Source organism: Bombus affinis, chromosome 18 (assembly GCF_024516045.1).
Source record: "Bombus affinis isolate iyBomAffi1 chromosome 18, iyBomAffi1.2, whole genome shotgun sequence".
Taxonomy (NCBI): Eukaryota; Metazoa; Arthropoda; class Insecta; order Hymenoptera; family Apidae; genus Bombus; species Bombus affinis.
Genome location: NC_066361.1, coordinates 2,663,183 through 2,688,357, shown reverse-complemented (window position 1 = coordinate 2,688,357; position 25,175 = coordinate 2,663,183). Strand labels below are relative to the sequence as shown.

The window sequence follows — 25,175 nt, the reverse complement described above, 5'->3', positions numbered from 1 at the left end:
CGAGTTTAACAGGAGAGCAAGAGGAGTAGAGAGGAGTGGAAAAATTGGAATCTGTCATCTGATCACGGTCGCTCGAACGCAGCATCGCGCGAAATTGAATGTTCCAAGCACTATTATCAAAGTCGGGAACCAGCAGCGTAGGTATTTTGACACAGAGGAAAATTCGTGTCAATGAATTATTTTCGAGTGGCATGTGTGGCCATCGGATGCTATCGACCGCCGTAAATTTCGGTCATCGCCAGCGTCTATTTCGAAGAATCAACCTCCACCGGGCGTCATCTAGTTTCGTTTTTCGCGTCGTACGAAATAGCGTTGAAAGCTTCTGCCAGCTAGCTGTAGGTCATCGTATTATTATTAAATCTCTGGTCGCTTGCAAAGTGGAAAATAACTTGGTAGAATGACGTCGAAAGGAGAATCGGCCGTCCGAGAGATTCTTGGAGTTAGCGGTATATGCGTCGTTAATTTCTATCTCGTAAATCGTTTGGCGATTCGTCACGGTCATTCATGGCGAACCATTCTCGTCCGAGAACACATCCGCCGTCTTTCGAGAGGGAATTTCAAGCGTCGCATCGTTGTGAATCGCTAAAACGACAAAGCTCTTAGCGTCGGAGCGAACGTAAACACGCTCCCTCGAGGATCAGGTGTAGATCGGAACCCGGCGCGACGGCTTCTTCGCTTGGCGAAGGGTCGCGAGATGCGGCGAAGAAATATTTTTCATTAATCTGATTATTTATCACCCGTCGAGCTTTCACGAGGGTTTCCCAGCCACCCTCTTACACGCTGTAATCCCGTGTAGCGGCTACGTCGCGTTGTGGTTAGGCGTTTAACGGAGAAGGGCGGAAGAAGAACATGGGGAGCGACGACTCGCAGCCCGAAATCTATCGTTACGAGACACGGGGACACCCGCGTCCCCTTCCTCTTCCGCCCCGTCTTCTCATTTACATATCGAACGTCTGCTCGCATAAGCTGTTTGAAAATTGTTCGTTCCCGAATTAGGCCTAGCCTTCGTCGTCTGAGACCCTTCCCGAACGATTCCAGTAAGACTTTCGGCCATCCGCTAACAATGAAATACAATGTGACAAAGCGTCCCATCGCGTTATACACAAAGCGAAAATATCACGAGCACATCGACTCGAGGGTGGTAAAATTGAAAAAGCCAAGGGAGATGGTGCTCGTAACGCGACTGAAAGAAGAATCGAAGCCTCGTGTTGGTCGGCGGTAAAGTTATATTTAGCCAGCTTTGGAACTTTCTGGCTCCTTTATGTGCCTTTTTAACAAAGGGAAACGTCATTAAACTTAAGAGGGTGCACTAAACTAAATGAACCTCCATCTAGACTCTGTGCGGTACGCACTTGTTCCACGTATCGACGGTACTGCCGTACCGTAAGGGAAACTCGTGTTGTAGAGACGTAGAGGAAACGCGATACACGAACACGTTCGGAGGCTGCAGCGTAATCGTTGCAACGTCCTGTGCACGTGTGCAGTTATCGGTATTCGCGTGGCGGCTCTACGAACGTTCGTGAGCGTTTTCGCGCGTACGCGTATCTATTTCCGCGGTCGCGTGCACGGAATGCTCAGCGGCACGTGTAAGTTATCCGCCCGCCCTTATTAGACCGCCGCTCGCCCTCCCATTAAATTTTCACGAAAGCGGTGCTGGCGGCGAACCGTGAAACGGAGCCGCGTAAATCATGCAACGATAATGTCGGATTCGCGGTGTGTCCACGACGACGTTCCGCCGGTACGCGGGGCCAGTCGCGACACCTAGACCGACACCAACGACGCCGACGCCGTTTCGGAATTATCACGAGTTCGAGAAGAGCTGGTTTCGATGACGAATCGCTGGTGCGAGGGACGGAAGGGAGGAGAGGGGCAACGAGAACGTGCCGGATACGAGATTCGCGACGGAGATGTCGCGGTCTGGTCGCTTCAAGATTAATAATTGTGTTTTGCCCGAGAAGATTCGACTTGGCCGGGCGTGGCACCTACGCTAATCCGAAGACGTGAGAAATTGCAATGGCTCCGCTCCTACCAGAGTAACGATACGCGGGAATAATTTAAATCGTGATTTGCGAGCCCGAACTACGAGGATAATGGAAAGTAGGAGTCAATACTCGGGGATATCGAGGTTTTTCTTATTAAAGTCGGGGATCGATTACGTACGTCGATAATCTCGATAGTATTAAACGCACGCTTTTATTCGCCCCTCGAAGCGTCTTGCGCTTTATCCATGTCGTTTCTCTGTAAAACGATCTCTCGCTGATTTTCTAAGCGATCGTGGCAGATTTGAATATAAGGCGAGATAAGTAAAATCTCGCGTTCGATCGTTTTCAAGGTCTAATCGCGTTTCGCGCGATTATTCGACCAGTCGATCGTAGATCGGCAAATATGACGAGGACCGAACGCCTCTATTTTACATGGAATTTACTTTACAAACGATTTCCCGGGCATTGTCTCACGGTTCACGGAGTGAAGAAAGGACGCTGAATAATACCGTGGCACTTACTTAATACAGGCACTTATTAAGGCCGACGTTTCTCGTTTCCACGATTTATAACCTCATATCCGCTAATTAAATCAAATATAACTTGACGAAATTCTTGGTAGGACGCTTGGTAATGCCGATCATCATTACGAGGGACGACTTCTACTTTATGCAAAGCACTTTCAAAGAACACCGAGACGCTTTAATGGAGTTAGGAATACGTTGAGAAACCTCGATCGACGTTAACGCGACACGGCACTTTAACGAAATATTTCGCGGCCTATCCCCTACGATCTATGTAAATATCTCCAAGATACAATAGAATAGTTGTTGCCTATGTATACGTATGAATCTTCGCAAAATGCTATTATTAAATTAATAACTGTCGATTTCTAATTCTAGATTACATTAATCTCTAGAGATTATCACAGGTGAAAATTTATCGCACTATAGCCTTTATTAATTAAAAAGTTGACCACAATTAATCAAATGGAATTTTATAATTTCCCATTATAATACTTTTTCCTTACCAGGTGTGTGCAAAATTATAGCAACATTATAGCAACATTATAACAATATTATGGCAACAAATAGTAACATTGCCATTGCGCTCATTCACTGGTCCATTAAAAGAAAATTCGCACGAGGTGCGAAATTTCATCTGCGACAGCCTCCAACTATTAAAAATTCTTAATGCCTAATTCAAGATTACATTTCGAGAACGAACAGGTTAAATTCTTTGGAATCTCCGTGCGCGTCTTTAAGTTTACGGCGTTTCATCGGTATTTCACGGAGGGTGCTCGCGGCCCGATTTATTAGAGCCCGGAGCGTAGTTATTTCTCTGGCAGTCCTCCTCCTTAAAACGGTCGTTCCGGGCGGCACCGCGAACAAGAGAGCAGCGCGGCGAGGTATTCCCTGTGACATACGGTCTATTAGGACTAATAATAGTGACTGGGAGAGGCGCGGACGCCCGTATAGTCCTGCTCGACCCACGTCGTACGTCTTTCTAGCCGGTAGCCCAGACTCCGCATGTGGACCACCGTGAAAAACACGATCGTCCGTCTTGGAACAACGCTAACAACGCAATCTCCGCCGTGAAGTCTCGCGTTCGAACCATGCATCGATTAGAAACGCTCCCTTCCTCTGAATTATCCATCTCCGACGTACGCTTACGTGCCAGATGCACAGCTTATCACTCGTTTTGTTATATCTTATTGCGACGATGAATTCGATCGAACCGCTCTATAGGACAATCAGATTAAACAGAGATTCGCTTTATTCCAAGTTTCCCCATTTTCCGTAACGATAAATACGCGTAATTTGTATTCAAAGATATAATAAAAGTCAATGGGAAAATACGTACAAACAAAATCAACGTAAATAAGAAAAGGGAATTGCAATGAAAGCGCTCATCAAACGCACGATTATGTAGATACGTAAGTTGAGTATCATCGGTAAACCGTGAAACACGGTCGGCATAGTAAGAAAATCTTTGGCTGAAAGTTGGCGCGATTCGGCAATTTAAGCTAGACCGTTTGTAAACGAAGAGTATGAGAGCGCACGACTGGCAAGTGGCTGGCTGGCGCTTCGACAGTGAAACTTGGTTTCGCGTTTTAAGCAGGCATCTTCGCATGTTCTTCATCGTTGATCACGTAACAGCCTAATTAAAGCGCTCGTTGCCACCGGCGCCCTCGTCGAATCGATACTCGAGACCCGGTCGAGAGGGCAGCTTGAAAAGCGACGAGCTCTGCCGCCCCTTCCCCGCAACGGCCCCAGCGGGGCGGCACGTCCTCTGAATTTTTAAAATTCCTTCAGGAACGCGTACACGGTAAATCGAGGCGAAGGATATTCGGTATTCGATTGAAATATTCACCGGCCGTGTTCGAATTTCTAGATAGCCTCCCGATAACGCCCGACCACCTCGTGATTCTTGCGCCGTCCGTGAATGTTTCAATCCTCTCGCACCGTCGATACATAAACTGTTCTCTTGCGCGAGAAACGATCGCAGGATCTTCCGTGCTCTAACCGTTCCATAGGCCGAATTTTGTTTTCCATTCGTATCATCTGGTTACATTCTTTCGAAACTTTTCCTTCTTTCGCTCCCTCGACGTCGATAAATCTTAGTTGAGAAAACTAGAGGCATTCGTAGGCGGCGATTGTTTGGATTATTAGGCCCAGGGAGAAAGAATCCCTCGTGAGCAAGCAATGCCCATAACTCAGGCGATTAGAGCAATCTCCTGGTAAACTACAATTCTCAGTTAGTCATTCGGCTAATTCCATTCCTCTCTGTGTACCAAATACAAACAAGCGGTATAAACTAGGACAAAGATTCTTCCTGTTCAAAAGAAAAAAAAAAAAGAAAAAAAAGACAAGGAATCTGCGAATAATCTATCGATCGATCGTTTGTAAACGTCACATTCATTTCTAACAACGTTGAAACGAAAAATACGATTTATCGCCGGTCCTTGCTTACGCCAAATTCCAACGGTAAAAGCAAGATGCACGGAAGAGAAAAAGACGCGTCTGAGAATTCGAAACGTGTCTCGGCGCCTGACGATACGATAAATCGCATTGTTTTTGGCGGGCAAAAATAGCAAGGGGCGAAGCGCCGCGGCGACGAATACTCGAGTCTCTGTGTTAAAGCTACCAAAACGACCAGCTCGCCTCCTCCTGTTAACCGGTGGAGATATGTTCGACCATCTTGTTCCGATTTCGCCACGAAGGGGCCATTTCGGCCCCGACTATCTCGTTCGCCTGGGCGCCATCGCGATATTCCTTTCCCGGTTAACGTTCTTGTTCCGAACTTTAGTAGCTTTTGTACTTGACTGTGTTGTAAACGCGTCCTACAGATTGTCCAATAATCGCAAAACCTCGCTATCGTAACGTTCGAGTGCCAGATTTTACTGCATCCCGGCGATTAGCTAAATATAATCATCGCTACTTCCTTTATTCTCTTACGTCGATCTCGTTTCAAAAGCAAGTTTCTATCTTAGGTATCTCATCGGTATTCGATGCGTGATTTTTCAACGTTTTTCACATCAACAAAATGTGCACCAGAGGGTCGTGATTTCGCAATTCGAGAACGACTCGCGGCATTTACTTTTGCGGACTTTTACGGCGTACCAGCGTCTCGTGCAATTTTCGCGTTTGTACGCGACGAGGAAACGCAAAGAGAAAAAAGTACAATGTTGGTTACCCGAACCGAACGTAGACGGCGCACGTACGCGAGTTTTAAGTAGAACGAAAAATGGGATGTTGTTTCGAAGCAGGCAGAGAGTTACGGTTGTTAAGGGGTGGCAGGGCCAAAGTGCTCAAAAGCAGCGTTCGTACGAGGTAGCAACTACCGACAATGGAAATAAAGAGCAAAGAGTAATGGAGAAATGGGACATTGAGAAACAGAAGGGGAAGATTACATTGGCTGAAGATCTATTTCATGTACAGACTCTTTTAAGCTATTTCCTCTCTTTGAAACGTGACTTTTCTTCCAAGGTTTGCGGTAGGTTTAGCCTAATTGACAAAGAATAACAAGCTTTCAGCAGCAGCAAGAACAACCGTTCTAACGCTCACTAACGCTCAGAGAAAAAGAAGAAAATACGGTGACTAAGGATTTAAATTATATATAACATTACCATTGGTGGAGCGACTCAAACAGAGAAATGAACATTCCCGAGAATAAATCCCGCGTGGTATTTTAAACACGGTTTGACGTTTAAGATTAAGGTCCCCTAAACGAAAAACGGTCAACGCCGGTTATTGTTACCAAGGCTAAAAATACCGGCTGTCCGAAAAAACACGACGAAAGGAAGACGAACGTTTGGTAAATTTAGTGAACGGGAGCGGGACGTTCACCGACTGCTTGGAAAACGGAATTAATCGCGTGTCACCATTCTTATTTTGAGGAGGGTCGGATAACGGTTAAATATATCCTACGTCAAATTAAATGTGAACGGAAAGATTTGCATAAAAGAAACACCGCTGTCGTAAATCGATTTTAAAAGCTCGCACCGACAGAAGAAACGATGTAATTGTTTTAATTTCGAATACTGCGACTAGAAAGCAAATATAATCCGTTTGATCGTTGACCAAATTAATCCTTGGACATCGAATTGCTGTGTAACCTCTGTGAGAAGAATCAATAAAACATCATTTTCGAAAGGAAAACAAACGAGAGCGCATCATCGTTAAAGAAATACACGGACATGGAAAAAGCGTTAGTCGCACAGTTTTAAAGCACTCGCTCGTCGAAAGTTTGTTTAGCCGAGCAAATTCGTTGCGCTTAAGAAACTCGGGCCGACCGGTTGCTCCTTCTTCGAAACGGAGTTGCACAATTCGTTGCAATTTGTCGATCTCGCTCGACGGCGTAACTTGGGTCGGGCAGCCTTCAACCGGCGAGAAATATCGCTGGATTTCTAGGTGAACGAAACTGACAAAGCTGACAAGGCGAAGGATTTCGGTGGCTTATGAGTTCCCTTGGACTTGGCGCGATCGTGAGTTCGCAGCTATCGAAGAGCGGAAAAGCGCGCGAGCAATGCGAATAAATGTGCGCCACGGTGATCCGACCATCTAAGTACTTTCTCCAACGAAGACCAGTAGCTAGACATCGATACCAAGTTGTTCGGCTGTTCGCAATTACTTGTCGCGACGTAAATTGCGGCCCGAGCGAAGAATCGTTCTCTCAACGGCGACGCCTTTGTACGATTCTTGAGACTTGCGCCGCGTTTCGAGCATTAGGTTCCTCTTGATCGAGGAGAAAACGAGAGAGAAGGAGAGAGCAGGCGAAGAACGAAACGAGAGCGAAATAAGGAGGCAGAAAGGCGAACTGAGCGGTAAAGGGAGAAGAGGAGAATCGCTGGTGACGAGTCACTCTGTCATTTCGTTATGAGTTACCGGGAAGAAACGAGGCAGAAGGAGGAACGGGAGACGAGCAATTCCTTCTGGAATTTCGGGAACGCTCGAGGGCCTAAATCGCTCTGCTGTTCTGGAAGAAGAAAGGACGTCTCCGTTCTGCGATCAAAGGCACCACCGAATCGTCGGCCGTCCTACGGAAAATTCAAAGTCGGCCGCCTCGCGCGTCTTATTTCGTGTATCGTGCTGGCTGTACCAGAGCACCCGTTTCACGGTAAACCTTGTGATTTCCTAACTTTGAATTTTTCCCCTTCTTATATCGCGTTAAGGAATTCGGATAAGGGATTCGCGTAGTCGCGTCGTTCGTTCTAGCTCCAAGTTAAATAAATTCCAATAATTTTTAAGCGAAAATTTGGTTCGCTATGCCCGCCATCGTCCATTTATTTAAGCGTCAAGATGCAACCACCGCCGTGATAACTCATCTTTCAATGTATCAACGTGTAATCAACATGCCGTTCTTCTGTCACGGTCGAACGCACACCAATCCTGCTATGTTTCGTGTTCGTTGAAACAATTGAACGAGTCTACACGCGAGAAGAACGTTACCTCTAAAATAATTAAAATAAGAAATCCCAAGGAAATGTTGTTGCTGTGAAGGCGGACGCGTTCGATTTCCGGTTAATATCCGATCCATCGCGCTTCTTCGCCTTCGATTTCGACCGGCCGCCTTGAGTTAATTGAAAAATTCATCGGACTAAAACGAGGATAGACGAAAAAAAGAAAAGAGTTTGCCTTGAAGTATAAACACGCTGTTGCATGTAATTCGGTTTTTTACCTAGTTTGTCTCTAGTAGCGTCAACGAAAACTAGATCACTTTTATCTCAAATCACAACTGCATCAAATTATCAAGATACGAATGATCTTACCTCTTATCCAGATTCAATTATCACACAGAGGTAAGAACATTCGGCCTTCGCTATAAAATAATGTATTCCAGTCTTCGCTGGGTCGAGGAGTTGAACAAAAAAAAATGCTCTTTATGTAAAAGCGACGAAAGTATCTCTATCGACACTTACGCAAAGGTAAAGTACAAAGTTCTTCGAACAGGAAAATTCTGCCGTTAAATACACTGTCGCTGTCGGATGGGAACGCGACATAACCGACACGGAACGCGTACTCCTTTGCTCTATGGTTTTGCCTCTTACTCGTTTATAGACGGTCGCAGCAGCAGTATAAGCTTGCCACGAACGATAAACAGGGCCGCTCTGACGATGGCGCCGCGAAACTGTGCATGTGGCGAAATACGCCTGATGGCGAAAATACCGCGACACGGCAGCCTAACAGGAAACGGGAAAGAGCGCGTGTGCTCGGTGAGGCGATGCTGCAAAAGTTCACCAACTACCGGTGTCCCGCCGCGGAATCCGATTTGTCTCGGTTTCAAAGGAGCACTTGAGCCCGCGAAAGCGGAGTCGACGAGGAGGCGAAGACGACGGAGAAGGGCGTTCGAAACTAGAACGGTCGAATTAATGAAGTAAACCGGGACAACGCGGCCGCGGCAAGCGGAGGTAGCCGAATCGATGAACGCGAGAGCGCGAGAACGAGCTCCCGTTGAGAACGATGGACGCGGAGGCTCGGTTCCGAGCTAATAAACCGGAAACCTAATGCGGTTCGGCCTAATAAACCGGAATTACCCGTATTAGGTGTCGGATCGTACGGTGTATCGCAGCTAGCTTCTCGGCAATAATGCGAATTTAGATTGATCCGGCCACGTGGAACGTAGCGTTGCCTGTAACCTGCGAATTCCCACTTGCCTCGCCTTTGCCGAGGCCTCCGACGACCTCGACCGGCCTGCGATCGATATAAATTTATTAGCGGCTGCAACAACGCTGCCTTAAGAGGGATGAATATAAATAAACGAGCCAACCGTGCCGAATATAAACAGCGGAATTAAGCGCGCTCCACTAAGAGAACCGGCGTTTTCCCATCGAATTCGAGACCCGCTTCGTGGTTAGTTAACAGATAAGAAATATTGATAGAGCAGTTATTTGTAATAATTATTTGTAATAATTATTAGTAAAGGATAAGAGTTAAGTTCGAATAGTTAAACACGATATCTCTACGGATTTCCTCTTTTCCGGCATATTTTCCTGCTACCTAAAGTACACGATATCTTCTCATTCTTTTATTACCTAAGCATTAAAACCTAATAGTGTCTCTTAATATGACATAAATTGAATCGCTCCGTGCAAACTTTAACGTCGAAGCTTATTCTATGCTATGATATTCAGAGCTATGATATAGCTCTGTGTCACTCTTCTTGAAATAACTACGCTTATCTCTCTAAAAGAAGGATAATAAGAAGATATCGATACAATATTTTTGACGCGGGGCGATATTAATTTACAAAAATGAATATTATATTGGAGTGGCGCGAGTTAATTGGAAAGCCGATCCTACGCAGAGAAAAACACGGAGCAAACAGAGGCAACTGCGAGGCTCGGCCGCGCTCTCGCGTTCCCGAAACGGGCAAGCGGAGTTTTTCAGTGGGCCGTGGAAAAACGCGTGGCCGAGGCGACGAACGGAAAACGCGGAAAGCGCGGAAAGGAAGAGAGATCCGAGCGACGCGGATCAGAGAGATTTTCGTTGTGCGAGCATCGCTGGCGGGGCGATGGCAAAATAATCGAGAGCCGCCTGTCGCACCGCCAGGACAAAAGAGATATTTCACCGTCCGACAAATTTCCTCGCTAAATGGCCGTGCATAAAAATAGCAGGGCAAAGAGAGTGACCAGAGGAAGGGAAACAAAAACAAAAATCCCAACCACGGAGCCAGCGCCGTGGCCAACACAATGCCGGTGAATCGGATGCGCGAATTAAAAACTCGTCGTCCGGCCAAGCTGCGCGATAAATATAATAATAATCAGAAGCCCCGTCTGTCAAACGATTAACGAACGACCGGTTGTCCCGCGCTCCTGCAAATTGCCGCTCGAAATTCGAATTAGATTTAATAAACAGAATATTCACGTCGATTTTCAAACCTTTCGCTCTGAAAGCTTGCAGATTTGCAGCACGAAATAATCGATATGTATTTATTTTTTCGATTAGAAATTTCCAAATTTCCACCTGGAATCTGAAATATGTAATCTGTAAATTGAAAGATCTTCGGAAATTTCGGAAATGTTTCGTTCTAAAATTTCTTATCCGCTAATCAGAATCATAAAACTATAAACTTGGAATTTCAATTTTCAATTTTTTGGCCGAAGCTTGAAATTCTAACATATCGAATCCTTGATCATTTCTTTGAGCGAAGATAAAGATTTCTTTAGAAACGAAGATTAATTTCTCGTAAAGTGCAGGTTGAACATGTAATCGAGAAACATTATAACAAATTGTCTTGATTATTGTGCTTTAAAGCTTTAACAAGCATTGTTTCTTTGTGAAACACGTATTTTGTGATAGGCGTAGCTGTGTACGCGATCGCTGCTGCGCCAACTCTGATACTTAATGACGTGTAACGACTAATTCGGTCACCGGCTTTTCAACGCTTTTCCAACGAACGATTAACCCTCTTCGGCCATTGAATGCTACATCGTTTAGAAGCGAATCCGTAAAACTCGCGTGATATCCCGCACGATAATAATAAAATTACAATTCCGATTATAGAAACGGTTAATTCTGACACACGATTGTTCAATTGTGATCTATGCAAATCGTTCTAAACGTTATTCCATAAATCTTTCAACGAATCAAAGGAGGAAACGGATCACTATGTTCAATTTAACAGTCAGGATATTACGAATAACAGCCCGTCGCGTTTTGTGAAAACGTAACGAAGAACGTAACAAAAACGTGAAAATGTAACGAACGTTGTCGTTCGTGGAAAATTGCCATCAGTGAAACAAAATCACCGGTACTCATCGACTGCATCCCTCTGCTTGAAAACATCATGCGATTCACTCTGCTTCCATTTGTCGCTTCGAAAACCACTGTGCCTGGCATGTCAAGCATAATTCTTATAGATTGGATCGTAAATTGTTTTCGAATCTCTGTGATGTTTTATTTAGTTTCATATTGAGTAGACCCTTTCCCCTAATTCGATATTACAGGAACGGACGAACGATAGAGATCGTTAAGCTTTTCATCTTGATAATCCGATACACGCAGTCACTATAGCAATAGTGGTTTCAAATAATCCTTAGGAGTAATTATTTACAATAGCACTTGATAAGAGATAAAAATGGGAAATCGAGGATTTTAACACGGAAGATTGAATAGAAACGAAACTATCGCACTATGATTGATTTATCCAAGAACGAAATGAACTTAGGACAACTGGGCATCCTAGTTGAAAATTAAAATTTCTCCATACAATTTTAGTTTCGTATTCTTATTTCCAACAGATGGCAAATAAATTGCATGATATCCCGGTCTGACAGACTTCATCCGCTTACAATCCTCCTTCAGATGTAATTAATGGAACATTGTCACCCACAAAAGATTCGTAACCAAACCCTGTACGAAAGGGTTATATAGCGATAGTAATAGAAATAAAAAGCGATAGAAAATAAAACTCCACCGTGTTTTAACGATATAGAAAATTATTAAAGTAGAAATAAAAATGGATAACCGATTGCCAATGGGATAAGGAGATTTTCTGCTTTCTCTCGACAGACTAATCGCTTCCAAACGAACATCCTTTACACTCGAAAATGGTAGATACGGTTCTATCCTAATTCGCAATTCATCTTCGTTCCTCTTGTAGACAGGGAATCAAAGGGACTAACAAACTACACGTCGATAATGAGCGAGAAATCAGAGATCCTCGAAGGATAAGCACGTAGCTCGGTTCCTTTCCATCGTTCCTGGCATCCTACCAAAATACTTTGTCTCGACCGTTTGAAAAATGGCCGAGCACGAAAGAACAGTCGAGTCCCGCGGAATATTCATGAACCGTCCGCATCTTCCTTTTCCCTACCGCCGCCTGGCATCGATGTAAACGCGCAACACGCCGCGAAATTGTTTGCCTTTCGAATGATCTGCCCGTGATCGCCGAGCATTAGACTATGATTATCGCCGCTAATCGGAACGATTCGATTCGCGTCATTTTTTTTTTTATATTCGATAATTAATCTTCCAGAGAAAATTAGAAAATCGTGTAAATCTAAATGTTTAAAAATAGTCGCATCTATCTTTTTATGGATAATCGAGATCTGGATTACTTACTCCAAGTAATTGTTACTCGATGTGAATGTCCACCTACCTGAAACAAAGATAATTATACGCTTCAGTATAAACTTCAAATGGATAAACATAGATGTTTATTTAGAAAAAGTTATATTTTTATGAATATGGCTAAATAAATGGAATATAGATAGAGACTTATTTCATCTACTAAATATTACAAGGGCTAGATTATATATTTTGCATATTTCAATTTCGTCATAAACACAGGAATACCCGCGCTCTCTCGTTACGACAAAACAGAGAACCCTATCTTTGAAACTCGGATGAAACATTAGGCACGACACAAAACCTAAGGACCATCGTCCGATGTATCAACGTCTAACCGTGATCAGATAACAGTAGTAATCTGGTAGAAAAAAGTAGTCAGCGAGCGTCAGCAATATCGAAGTAGTAAAATTCTCATTTACTCCGGTGCATTGGCCGCCGTCGTCGTTGTCGTCGTCGTCGAACGTTGCCGTCACGTTCTCCTCTTCGTTCTCATCCTGGCAATCCGCAAGGGTTTAAAACCACGGCGCGGAAGCCCGACGACGACTCGACATTCCGCGGAGCACAATTTACGAACAACGCTACACTCTCTTTCTCTTTCGCCCTGTTCGAGGTTCGGTTGGTTCTGTCGTTGTCGCGAGTTGCGGGTTTCGGTATGAGGCCACGTTTCCACCGAGTCCTCTCCCACTGTGTATATGCCGAGTAGTTTGTCACAGTCAAGTGCTCGCTAAGTATGCGCGCCACCATTTGTCTCCGATCTTCTATTCTGGCACCAGCGTTATTCTACGCTCGCCGCAAACAGAATTAAATGTTTCTGCCGCGTGATCTCTCTTCACCGAACGCATCTATACACGTATACGTATATTGTACGTTTCATCAGAGTGCATCGCCACGGTCAGCGTCATTTTCTAGAACTTGGTGCGCAGCCACGTTTCTCTCCGGAACGAGAGCGTCGCTCGTTTCGGCAGTTTCCAGGAATTTTTGTCAACCAACTCTTTCTATTATTTACGCGCCGCGCCGCGATCCTTTATCCGTGGTGCAGTAGACACGACCGTACTGGACAGACAGAGATCTGGCGTGCGAAACTCTGTCATTCTCGCCCGAAAGCTACTTTCGTTATTGCCTCGATTAGCAGTGAGTCGTCAAAATAGGAAGATTATATTCTTTACTCCGCAATTCTATATTTCCTAGTTAAAATGTCCTGGTTACCATCTTGAAATTCAGGAAAACTGAAATTCTTTTTACCACTTTCTTTGCCTCGTCTTTCTTTCTCTTCGTCTAATTGTAACAGATTGTTCGATATAACCTTACTTAAAGAGGTGAAAATATCGCGGGTAACTTTAAATATTTCAATCAACGTGTCTGGAAAAATGTACAAATACTAGATAGAATATTTTTAACGAATAATTTAAGGAATTAAATTTAAGGAATATTGTATTACTTTAATCAAATTCCTGAGGTCCATGGATTTAGAAACAGAGATAATAGCCGGCAATTCTCGGAATATCTACGTCGTTAATAGTCGTAGCAGCAGAACATACGTCTATTAACGAGGTAATACTCTGCAAGTATTTCGCTTCCCTCGCGATTTCGCTAGAAAGGCAAGGAATATCCGAATTAATCGATGCCACGTTTTACTCGATTCCTGGAGTAGCGCGTCCAGATAAGGAATAAATTTGCGCGACCGTTGGCTCGAGCTCGTGATAGAATCACCAGTCGATGCGTTCTCATTGACCCGATAGATAGAGCTTAAATACGGAGGATTACCAACCAGCGTACGTAGAGGGGGTTGAAAAACCTCGGCCACCAAATTATTTATAGCTTATAGCCCTCATAGTGGGAATGAAGCGATTTATATCAGGGTGATATAAAAAGAGCGTTGCTTTTACTGAAAGTCCATTAATAACGATTCGCATGGCGGCCTCGTAAATGATCACACTTATTATTTATACTCACCACCAAAGAAGATGGATCTGTTCAATTTTTTAACGGCGCGATTACGCGCATTGAAAAATTAATCAACATGTGTGTGTGCGCGCGCGCGCTATCAATAGTCCGAAATTATATTTATTCGAAATCAATTAAATAAAATAAAGGAACGAGACTGAAAAGAGTAGCAGTTCGTATTCGCGCTTCGTTTCTTTAAACAAAGAGCTACTCGACGGTTTTTCAGCTTTCTCTTGAAACGTTCACAATCGTGACGGCGCTAGATCCGCGCTGGTGAAGCGTGGACCGACAAATTTTTATTAGGAAAATTTATTCCGTGGCCTGCGCGGCTCTGCCTCTCGTTATCTTTCATTCGCGACGGCTCCTCTCGCGTACCCGCGTAAAGCAAATGGATGCACGACATGCCGGGTAAAAGCAGGATCTCGAAATGCACTAGCTTTTAAGGAATTAAATCTGCTCGATCCGACCGGGTTCACGTTGCCATTCGCGTTATTGTTTTTCTACCTATGAAATATTAATTCTGTCGGCCTCTGTATTTCTCTCCGTCCCGATATTTCGTCCTTGCAGTCGCGACTGCCCCCATAATGCTTCGCCACGATTTTCCTCTTTGCCAATCGCCAATTTTCCGTTAGATTTTATAGTCGAGCAACGCGACTCACTTTTTATTTCTGTCGAACGTTAGCGAGTGTCGATAGCTGAGTACCACGAGCACAAAGTAATACTTTGCGAAGATTAGAAAATAGTTGACAAACTACTTCTCTTTCTCGCTTACCGTCGCCTCTTACTAATATAATGTGATCCTATTTGCCAGGATGAGTTTAGGTATGAAACTTTCGACCGATAGTCGCGGCTATGATTATAAATAATTGTACTGTATCTACGAGAAATAAGATAAAGCCCACGTTCATCCGCCTATCCGTCTTCTCCTCTCGCTGCACACTATCTGAACGTAACTAATCTTGCGATGGATAACTTTGCACCGGTAAATGGAAAGTGACAGATCCCTTTTCCATTATTCGTATTCGTTTTCTAGACGGTATACTTACGAAGGCAGTCCGTGCCACAAGCACGGGTATTACGTATAACCGCAGCAAATTGGCCCAGTTCTACCAGAGGATTTGCTTAACGGTGCCTTTCACGGCGGAAACTTTCCACCGCAAATTTCTTCTTCTTTTTTTCGAGCAAACTGGAACGGAGTTTCTCGACCAAACGACACGGTCGCGGCTGTCCGACGCGGCAGAAAAAGAGCATCGCGCCGGTCATTATGATGTCGCCAAGAGACAAGGGGATGGCGAGGTCACTTTGAAACTTTCCTTGGACGAGTAAACAATTTATCAGACTGAAACTAAAACATAAAGGGGAAAACGCACGGTGCTCGCGCGCCGTCTCGCAGCCTTGTGGAATTTTCACGCCGCGCGACCCTTATCGCTCCTCTAGACTACTCGCCAGAAGTTACCGTGTCCGGGGACTTCAGTTCGACGAGTTTTATCCGACGGCCACTTGCGCCAACAGCGGCAGCAAGTTGTTGGAGGAGCGGACCAGAGAAGCGAGGAACAAGAAGTCGAAAACGAAACGCAGAAAAAGCCCTGTAGCCCGTGAGATCGCTAGAGATCGCTTCGAGACGTGTTGCCAGAAGCGACTTTGTGTTTTCTTTTTCTCTTTTTTATTCTCGCCACTCGGGACTTTAAAATTCGACACGGATAACTTTGTAATCGAACTTTGTTCAAGATATATGTAGTGGAATTATAGAAACTGCATAGAGCACGTGGAACAAATAATATTGATTCGATATTTCGAGCGTCTTTCTTCTTTGTTAAGAAAAAATAATAATTACATTTAATACACGTATAAAACCGTTTAGAATTTTGCCATTACTTCAAACGATAACACTTCGCAATACAATTTTTATTGGTTTTCTCGGTTCGTCGCTTACGTATCACGTTTTGTCCAAAGACAGTGAATCTGTATTACTGACTTTCTGAACGATATTACGCCTAATGAAAATGAAAATTCCACCTTCGAGTTACTAAACAAATTGTGTATAGAGAACGCAATATAATGAAAATAGAATCGAAAGGTCTAAACATAGGAATCAAATTGGCATCAAAACAAACACTTCTTTTTCCAATTTTAGTCGATAGAGTGGATAAAACCGTATATACATACGTACGCTGTATTGCACATTGATGGCAGGTACGGTACATCGATTGTTTGATACTTGAAACCGGTGCTGCGCGGAGATTGAGTATTTTCCGGATTTGTCGGCTAAGCGGGCGCGTTTTCAACCGTGGTCGGTCGATAAGCGCGAAAAGGAATTACGTGGGGAATAAACGCGATCTCTCGAGCAGGGTGCGTCTCGCGCGTCGCGAGTCAAGATCAAAGCGCTAACAAACGGCGGACGATGCGTCGTGACGCGTGGACAACCGTCGTACTCCGCTTAATTACGAATCCTTTTCGAACGAGGCCACTTCTGTGACTCGGCCCGACACGTCCGTCCTCCGTTCTCTCTTTTTCGTTCCTCGCCGGGTTTACCTCGCAGTACGTCGTGATTATACTTCGCTTTATTAAAGCGTACGCCGACGTAAACGAGCGTGGTAATTGCAAGCCTCGGCTCGTTTCGTCGTGTCGCCTTTCGCGTTCCGAGTTCTTGCAGCTTAAACGGTTTAAATTGACAAAAGCTGGTCCCCACGGCTTAGAACGGTTTCGCACTGTGTCTTGCCTTTCAGACAAGGCATCGTCCGGATTAGAACCGTGGAAACTTTCGTCGATGTATTTCTAACCTGTCGCTATTTTATTTCCGACCTGCTGGCGTTTAAAGCATTACGACTATGGTAACGTATGCCGCTGGTAGAAACTTTACGAAAATAACAGCCTCTCGGAACCAATAAATCCTCGCCGGACAAATTACGTATTATACTTATTTCCATAAATCTATTCGTTGTAAACTCTTCGATTTATGAAATCGATTGACGTAGTTTCTGAACGGTACATATAGTTGTTAACTCTATTTCGTAGGGCGCCTTCTATTTAACAAACGCATGAATAAGGCCCCGAACCAAGACATCAAAAACCTTGATACGTTTCACGATTGCAACACGCATCGCGCGCGACAACTTTCCAATAAATGCACCCGAGTGTCGATACTGGCAAGCTTTATCGTCGCCAAAACTCGATAAAAACTTTATTTGTCACCAAAACGAATCTCGAAGCGAAATCGGGCAAACTCGTTCTCGTGAATCAATCGTTCCAATCGGTACCTGTTCGTTCTGAATGTCGGATTCTTTGATCTAGCGCTACTTAAACATTTTCTCTGAATTTTGTAAACAGACTCTGAGAAAACCTTCGCCTATTCCCAACGCTGCCGCTGTTTGTTCTCATCAAACGCAAGGGACCGTTAAACTCCGGTCATCGTCATGCATATATTCTTTGGAAATTCCGAGGTTAATAAACCCTATTAGCTACTATTGACCCTCGTTCAGCGACGGCTCGATCATCGTTATCGCGAGCATCGAATACTTTACATATTTTATGTAAACTGTGCGATGATTAAACGTATTATTAAAAAATATAGCGAATGAAAGCGAAGACGATGAAATTTAGCCACCGAGCTGGTCAACGGAGTTGAATTCTGTTTTTCAAAAGTAACCCGCTATTCCCGATAATATCATAAACGTGATCTAATAGCAGACTCAAACACCGTTTTCAAGTACATAACGTTATTACACTCGGCGGAAATTTAGCAGACAAACGCGACAAATTTTCACGAAATGGCGTGGAGCATGTCGACACGATAGAGCAATCCGCGAGGTTCATCGTTCCACAATCCTGTTTCTCGGTAATTGCCTTAATCGGCCAGAATAATACGGGATTTACGATACGCAAACGGTATCGCGATCAACAGAAACGCAGCCTTATTGCCGTTTAGCACGCGTCGCCAGGCATCGGTCTACTTTTCCCGCGCGTTTTCATTTCCCGCCCTTTTTCGACGCTCGACCGGAATTCAAGGGATCTCCGCCTCCGCGACCCGATCACGGACCGAGTCGATGAATCGAAACCGCTCGTTCAGCCGTTCCGCACATGACGTTTAAACGGGATTAAACGGGAACGTTGATTAGCACTCAAACAGGGAGACGCTGCGTTTCGAGAGGGATCGCTTTATGACCCGTGCCAATTCATCGCGTCGTTTCGGCCGTATATTTCCTTTCGTTGGATGCTTTCCAAGCAGTAAGATACCTGTACGACATTTTCGTTACGATGACGGGGACGTTTCATTTCTTCAGTGGGAAATCGGTATTTTACTGTATCGGAATTTTACTGTAAGGCAACAACAAAATTTGGATGTGTTTGGTGATAAGCGACATTTCCTGCAAAATCGTCTTGAAGAGTACTCTAAGATCGTAAACACTTTCTTTTCTTCGCATACGTATCGCGATATTATAATCTGTATGAAAATAAATACAGCGAGTAGATATATACAAAAAAAAAAAAAAGAAGGATGAGTGGATCACGAGAATATCTATTCTCGTTCCATCTATTGTGTGAAAAGCGATGCCTACCAATATTAAATACGAAATGGGTAATTAATTCAGTTTACTTTTGAAGCTTAAACTGCACTATATGTACTCCGATATGAATTACGCGGTAGCTATTTACGGTGATATATTAGTTTAATAAATTGACAGCGATATAAGTATTCAATTAGTTGAACGTTCTAGTATAACGGTAAAATTATGGGGGCAGAATCCGATTTTTCCAATAAAGTATGAAAACGCATAAAAGATGAAAACGGATTCGAAATGAAAAGAGTAAATAACTTTTCAACCTGGGTTTTATTTATTATCGTATCTGGTTCTCGACCATCACCGATCTCTCTGTGTAATTTAACAATCATCAACCGATCAAAAATACCGTAACGAGCAACCATCCCTGAAACCACCGCTGAATGGAAATTTATTCTGCAGTATCATCCATACATTTATAAAAAAAAAAAAAAGGAAAAAAAGAAAATCAATTTAAACTGGTTTTTCCGGATTGAACTCGGCTCATTGACTATCTCTCTGCGACGCATTTCGCGAGATTCGTTGATTTTCTCAGTCCCCAAGTACGGGTAAATTTTTTCTAAATTTCCTGTGCCACATAGAAAGAAGATTTGCAAAGCTAAATACAACGTCAAATAGAACCATCGATAAACCATTCTCATGTCTCGAACCAACGACAGTCATATCTAAAGGATCAATTAGAAACTTCTTCCACGCAATGTTCCTCCTAGTCTGCTTCGAGATTTCGTTTTTGTTTTCACTGGATCTTAACGTTCGTTGTACATTTTTCCTCTTTTTTTTCTTTTCTTTTTTTTTTCTTTTCAAATAGAAACTACCCGAATATCTTTGGCTCCAACGACATTTGCGCATACTATCGCGTAGCAAGGGTTAATGCTCGCGTCTTCGTTCGTGCAATTTGGCAGACGCAGTACAAGTGAACAGGATTAAAGGAAAACGAAAACCTCCCAACTACGCGACAGGAGTCATCGTGCCACTAGCTCTCGAAACAACGACTCGCTGAACCGAGTATTCCTGGTATATCCATTGTCGGTTCTATATTAGACGCTGAGGACAGCTTGCAACCTCGCAGATGGCACTCAACCTCTTATTGTTAGCTCGTAAAAATCTTTCCCTTTTGTTTCTAAAATCTGCCCCTTTGTTCTTGAAATATACATACTTGAAATCGTCTACTCGTCGTATAATGTGTATTTTCAAACATACAACGGTGATCTTTAAGGACACAATTTCCACGTAAGAATTCGTTTTACGATTTGGATAAAATGTATGCGATTGAATTCACTGGCGATCGCTTTAAGATTTATAATTTGCAAACATTGATTGCAAAATTTCGTTCCATTTCTTTACCAAACTTATTACCATCGCTTCGAGAAAATAAGAAAGTAAGAAAGAAAAAGTAACAAATTCTTGGTTTGTGACTTATAAAATTTCGCCAATGATATCGGTTCAATCGTGCAAGAGATCTCTAATAACGTTATTTGCCCGACGATTAGGCCGATCGTTTTACTCTATTGGATATCTGGCGATCGCCCAACCTTCTTAACGTCGAGTCGCGAGAGGAACGCAGATGGAAATTTAGAGTCGATCAACCATCGACTTTCCTCGACTATAGTCGACTATAGTCGAAGAAAAAGGTTTCGAGCGTGACTGAAAAACGTTACCACCGTTTTCAACGACCCTAATTCACGAAGGGGTCGAGGTCTTGCCCGAGCGAGAATTTTTTCGCGAAATTCCGCTCGTGCACCGGCGGGGATCTGGGTCAATGGGCGGCTGCAACTGCCATCTCCTAGTAGAGTCTAAAGGGTTACGGTAGTGGCGTCGTTTTCGGGCGAGCCGCATGCGGAAATAAAATCACGACGAGGCAGCGGCCGCAGCTGTAATCCGGCAACGGTACGAATTGCACGTTGCGATTGAAAGATATTTTCAGATGCGGGGAAAATTGTGAAGAAAATTGTGAAAATTGTCACCGAGGGAGCTCGGGCGATAGTTAACTGTAAGGACACGTACACCGGTCGCTCACGATTTTCTTGTTCCTCTGTTTCCTTTCCCCGCTCGTTCCGATACAGGAAAATATAACGAAAAACACGCTTATCGCTCGTGTACGATACTACAAGGGTCATTGCGCCGAATGGAATACTCGAGGAGAAAAGCCGCAACGTAATATAAAAGTTCTCATTGAGAAGTTTAGATCCTTTTTTAAATCGTAGTTTAAGCACTTATTTCGAAGGACGTTCGTCGTTCCAAAAGGATGTTCGATACTATTATGAAATTTGTTTCAACGATGATACGCACGATATACGCACGCAATACCTTTGGTACGTAAGTGCGGTAGCATCACTCTCGGTGACCTGTACTTTTATTGCACTGCTAGCTGGCCTAACGGTAGGACAGAACGGAAGAAAAATCTCCGTCGACTCATTCCATCTACGCTGCCAGACAGTCTCACGATTCTAAATAGGTAGAGTTGCAGAAATAATTTCATATACAGTTCCATCGCATAATCAATTTTCTTCTGTCGTGCAAACATTAACGATATAGACATCCATTGTAACAAACATTTTCCCATTCTTTATATAAATACAACAAAGAGATCCGACAGAATCAATCTGAATTGGAAATCCTTTTAAGCGGAGAGGAGATCCAAACATGACCGAATTTGTCTCCGGGCAGAAACGGGCATTCGTGATGCTAGAAAACGTATCTCAGCCTCATTTCGAAAGCTGACACCGACAAAGGGAGAGAGAACGAGGAAAGCGAATAGAGTACAAAGAAGAGAGAGAAGGAAAACAATGAGGTTTACATGGAGAGGGAGGTGGCAGAAATTCCCGGTTGCCTGGTCGCGAGAGAAGCCGTATCTCTTCGGTATCTCTGAAATGCGATGGTGTTTCGCGCGTAGTTCTCCACACATACACACATACACGGGTTCATACAGCGGAAGTTGAACGTTCGCCGGAACTACGAGTTCCTCTTTCTACCTCTAACAACTATTTGCTCTCCAGGTGACCTTAATCTAGGAAATGGTCACTAAGAGGTGTTCTCTGTGCGAGAGTAAGCAAAGCGAAACGCGGACAAACGACTGGGGAGACAGAGGATAACAGCGGTCACGCGACACGACGAAGAAGTCAGACAGAGGCGCGGCAAAAGGAAATAGAAAACGAACGGGAAAAGGAGAGGATGAAAAGGGATCGCGAATAGCAGAAAACACGGTAACGTTGCATGGAAACGGTGCGTGGAGCACGCGCGCGTTCCGTTAATGTACTTTATCAGAGAGGAGGCACGCGTTGCGCGAGCTTTTCCGAAATAAGGTCGTGTAAATTCAGCAGCAGGTCCGTCCCTCGGTAATTCCGAGAAAGGGCGCCACTTTGCATTAAGTCTGCGCCACCGTTGTCTTGCGAATCGGTTATGAAACGGTTATGCGTCCGCCGGATTCTACTTAGCTTCGCGTAGGCGACAGCGAATTAAAATGTAGCTCGCTTTTACACGTTTCGAAATTTTCGTTCGCGAAACCGCGTCGATCTTCCGCGTTCTAGAAATCTTTCATACGAGTCGTTGAAATTTTCCTCTACAAACAAAAATGAAAGAAAAGCGTTACAACGGACGGAGGAAACAGCACGTAACGAAATTCGATGCACGACAGATATTTGCACGAGCAATTTAACAACAACGAAACCGATGACAAACGAATGGTTTTGCAAGGTAAACTTGGATTGTCGTTCTTTTAACGGTCGTTTAACTTTGTTGCGCGAATATTTATCGGGCGGTAAGAGGTCGTCGCCTAGGGTTAACGCAACAGGAAACGGGAGACGTCCATTATTCTGAGAACTTGGCTCGACAATCGTCGTCCTTTTGCCTCGCATAATTTAAAAACGAGACTAACTGGGTCGTCATCCAACCAACAGGTTCTCGATCTTCGTTCCAAGTATACCGGTCGGACGGTTGCGAAACGTTCAACGACGCCGGGATGGTTAAACGGCTAGAATTCGAGCGAGACGAGAACGACGACTGCTTCGTCGAAACGAGGATAGCCGCCGGTCCACGGGGAAACTCGGTCAACGACTTAACCAGATTTACCCGGGAAACTTTCAGAAAATTGACGAAGGACGCGGGACGTCGACGACGACGTCCTCGTCGTTGTCGTCGTCGTTGTCGTCCTCGTTCCCGTCGTCGTCCTCGTTCCCGTCGTCGTCATCGTCGTCGCCATCGCTGTTGCCTTTCAGGACAAAACATCTTCCAACGGAGTTTTCTTACCTCCTTGTCGGGAGCTGAAGGCACCGGTGCTTCCAGCGATGATTAGAAGCAGCAGCGGGCTTAATAAAGCTCTCGAGGAAGGCAGCATCTTTCCTGTACTCCTACCGGCGCCTGCGCGACACAGGGTCCTTTAACCGGCTTCCCTCATCACAGCCTCCCTGGAAAAAGAAGAAAGAAAGGGAAAGATGAATGATAAGAAATTGTCGACGACGAATTGGTCGGACGACTCGTTGCGTCGTTTAAGCGGATCCGATGTATATCTACTGAAAAATCAAACAATAACGATGCAAACACTTGGCCAAGTGTTAAGACAGAGATAATTCGATGTTATCCGATAAACGATATTAAGATAACAATTGTTTATGTAATTGCAAATTAGATCAGACATTCCAAATTACGGCTACTACTAGAGTAGATTAAATGATAAATATTTGATACTCTTTAACTCGTCGATCATGGTTATAAAACCATTACCTCTTGATTTTGTTACGAAGCATTGAGCGAAATATACGTCGGATGGTTCTAAAAGCTGCGATTTCGAAAATGAGATCCTATTTTATTCAAACACCGGTCGATACCATTCTTCGAATTTATCAACTTTCTACGTGTTGATTAAATTCTAAATTGAATAAAATAGAACGCCAATCATCATTCTCGGTTCCAAATAAAAGATGCTATCTTTAGTTTATTTTGTTCTTATTTCGCTGCGCAACCAATCTAAACTACTATTTTACCCTAATGGGATTGTAATTGTTCTTCGAACAAATCCACAATCATAACTATGTATCTACATATGTGTACATGTACATCATTTGCGTACATCATAGCCATTTTCCTGGTAATGGAAGCGAGTTATCGAAACAAATTTCAGTGCATTATGCGCCGTGCTTTCTCGACGCCGACAAAGCGAAAGTTAACCCTTTGTGCCGTTCGTCAATTGCAATTATCCCGGCTGCAAGGTGATTACCCGTGTAATTCTTTTTCAGCCGGCAATATCCTACGGGCGAGACGGCCCGCTCTTTTTCTTCGCTTTTCGCGTCGATCCGCCTAGTTAATGAGGCCGGAACATTTAATCCAGCGTTCATTAAGGCGTCAAAATTTGTTATCTTGGTCGCGATGCAGAATAAAGCATTCCGCTTTTACCTGCGCGCGTATCGTAGGAAGATCCCGGCAATCGTCGCCAATAAATGGCCAACGAACGCGATCGATATACTTCGTTTCTTCGTGAAATATCAAAAAGCCTGTTCTCTCCGCCGATCGATGAATCGTTTCGTCACTTTGAACGCGGACCATTCGTAGCATAGACCTACCTCGCGTGTTATCTATCTGTCATACAACTTCCTGTTTCCCCAATCTAACCCCGAAAAAAATTAAAGGATACGTCATTTAGAAGCTAGGAGTTTGGTCTAATCACTCTAACCAACACCAATTAACGATCCCTATAATACAACGATATAATACAGCGACGATAAATTGATCACGTTAAAGTTGGAAATGGTGCAATAATAAAATATAAAGTTCCTACGATCTGACATAAAAATTCTCTTTCCTTTCTGCACCGAATGTTAACTCTTGCTAGACGACCGATTCGCCACGCGGTGATTTGCATATTAATTAAATAGTAATTAACTCGGAATATTCGTTGGTTGTTTGTTATATTTCGACGACGAGTAATCGTCTGTTGCAATTTCTCCGTTATTATCGTCATTCGAATTAAAATATAATAAAGTTCTGTTTCGATCAACGATTGCGATCGTTTATTTCGCGTAATGAACATTACTTCATAAATTACGTAGCATTTCACGCAAATTTCAATGGCAAACCGTTCTCGCAATCCTGAATACCATTTCCGGTGATTGTCCGCGACGACG

The 25,175-nt window shown here is 43.9% G+C and overlaps 1 protein-coding gene across 6 annotated transcripts in view; it reads right to left on the bottom strand.

The window, feature by feature from the left end:
- Positions 1–25,175, bottom strand: part of LOC126926602 (uncharacterized) — a 259,088-nt gene that overhangs the window by 106,893 nt on the left and 127,020 nt on the right. For 5 of the 6 annotated variants that reach the window (XM_050742980.1, XM_050742981.1, XM_050742983.1 and 2 more), the window contains 2 exons: positions 23,305–23,462; positions 12,548–12,580 (listed from right to left, as the gene is read on the bottom strand). In XM_050742980.1, coding sequence (XP_050598937.1) covers positions 12,548–12,580; positions 23,305–23,392 — 121 coding nt within the window. In that variant the 5' untranslated portion in view covers positions 23,393–23,462. The remainder of the gene's footprint in view (positions 1–12,547; positions 12,581–23,304; positions 23,463–25,175) is intronic. The other variant, XM_050742985.1, reaches the window with a different exon arrangement.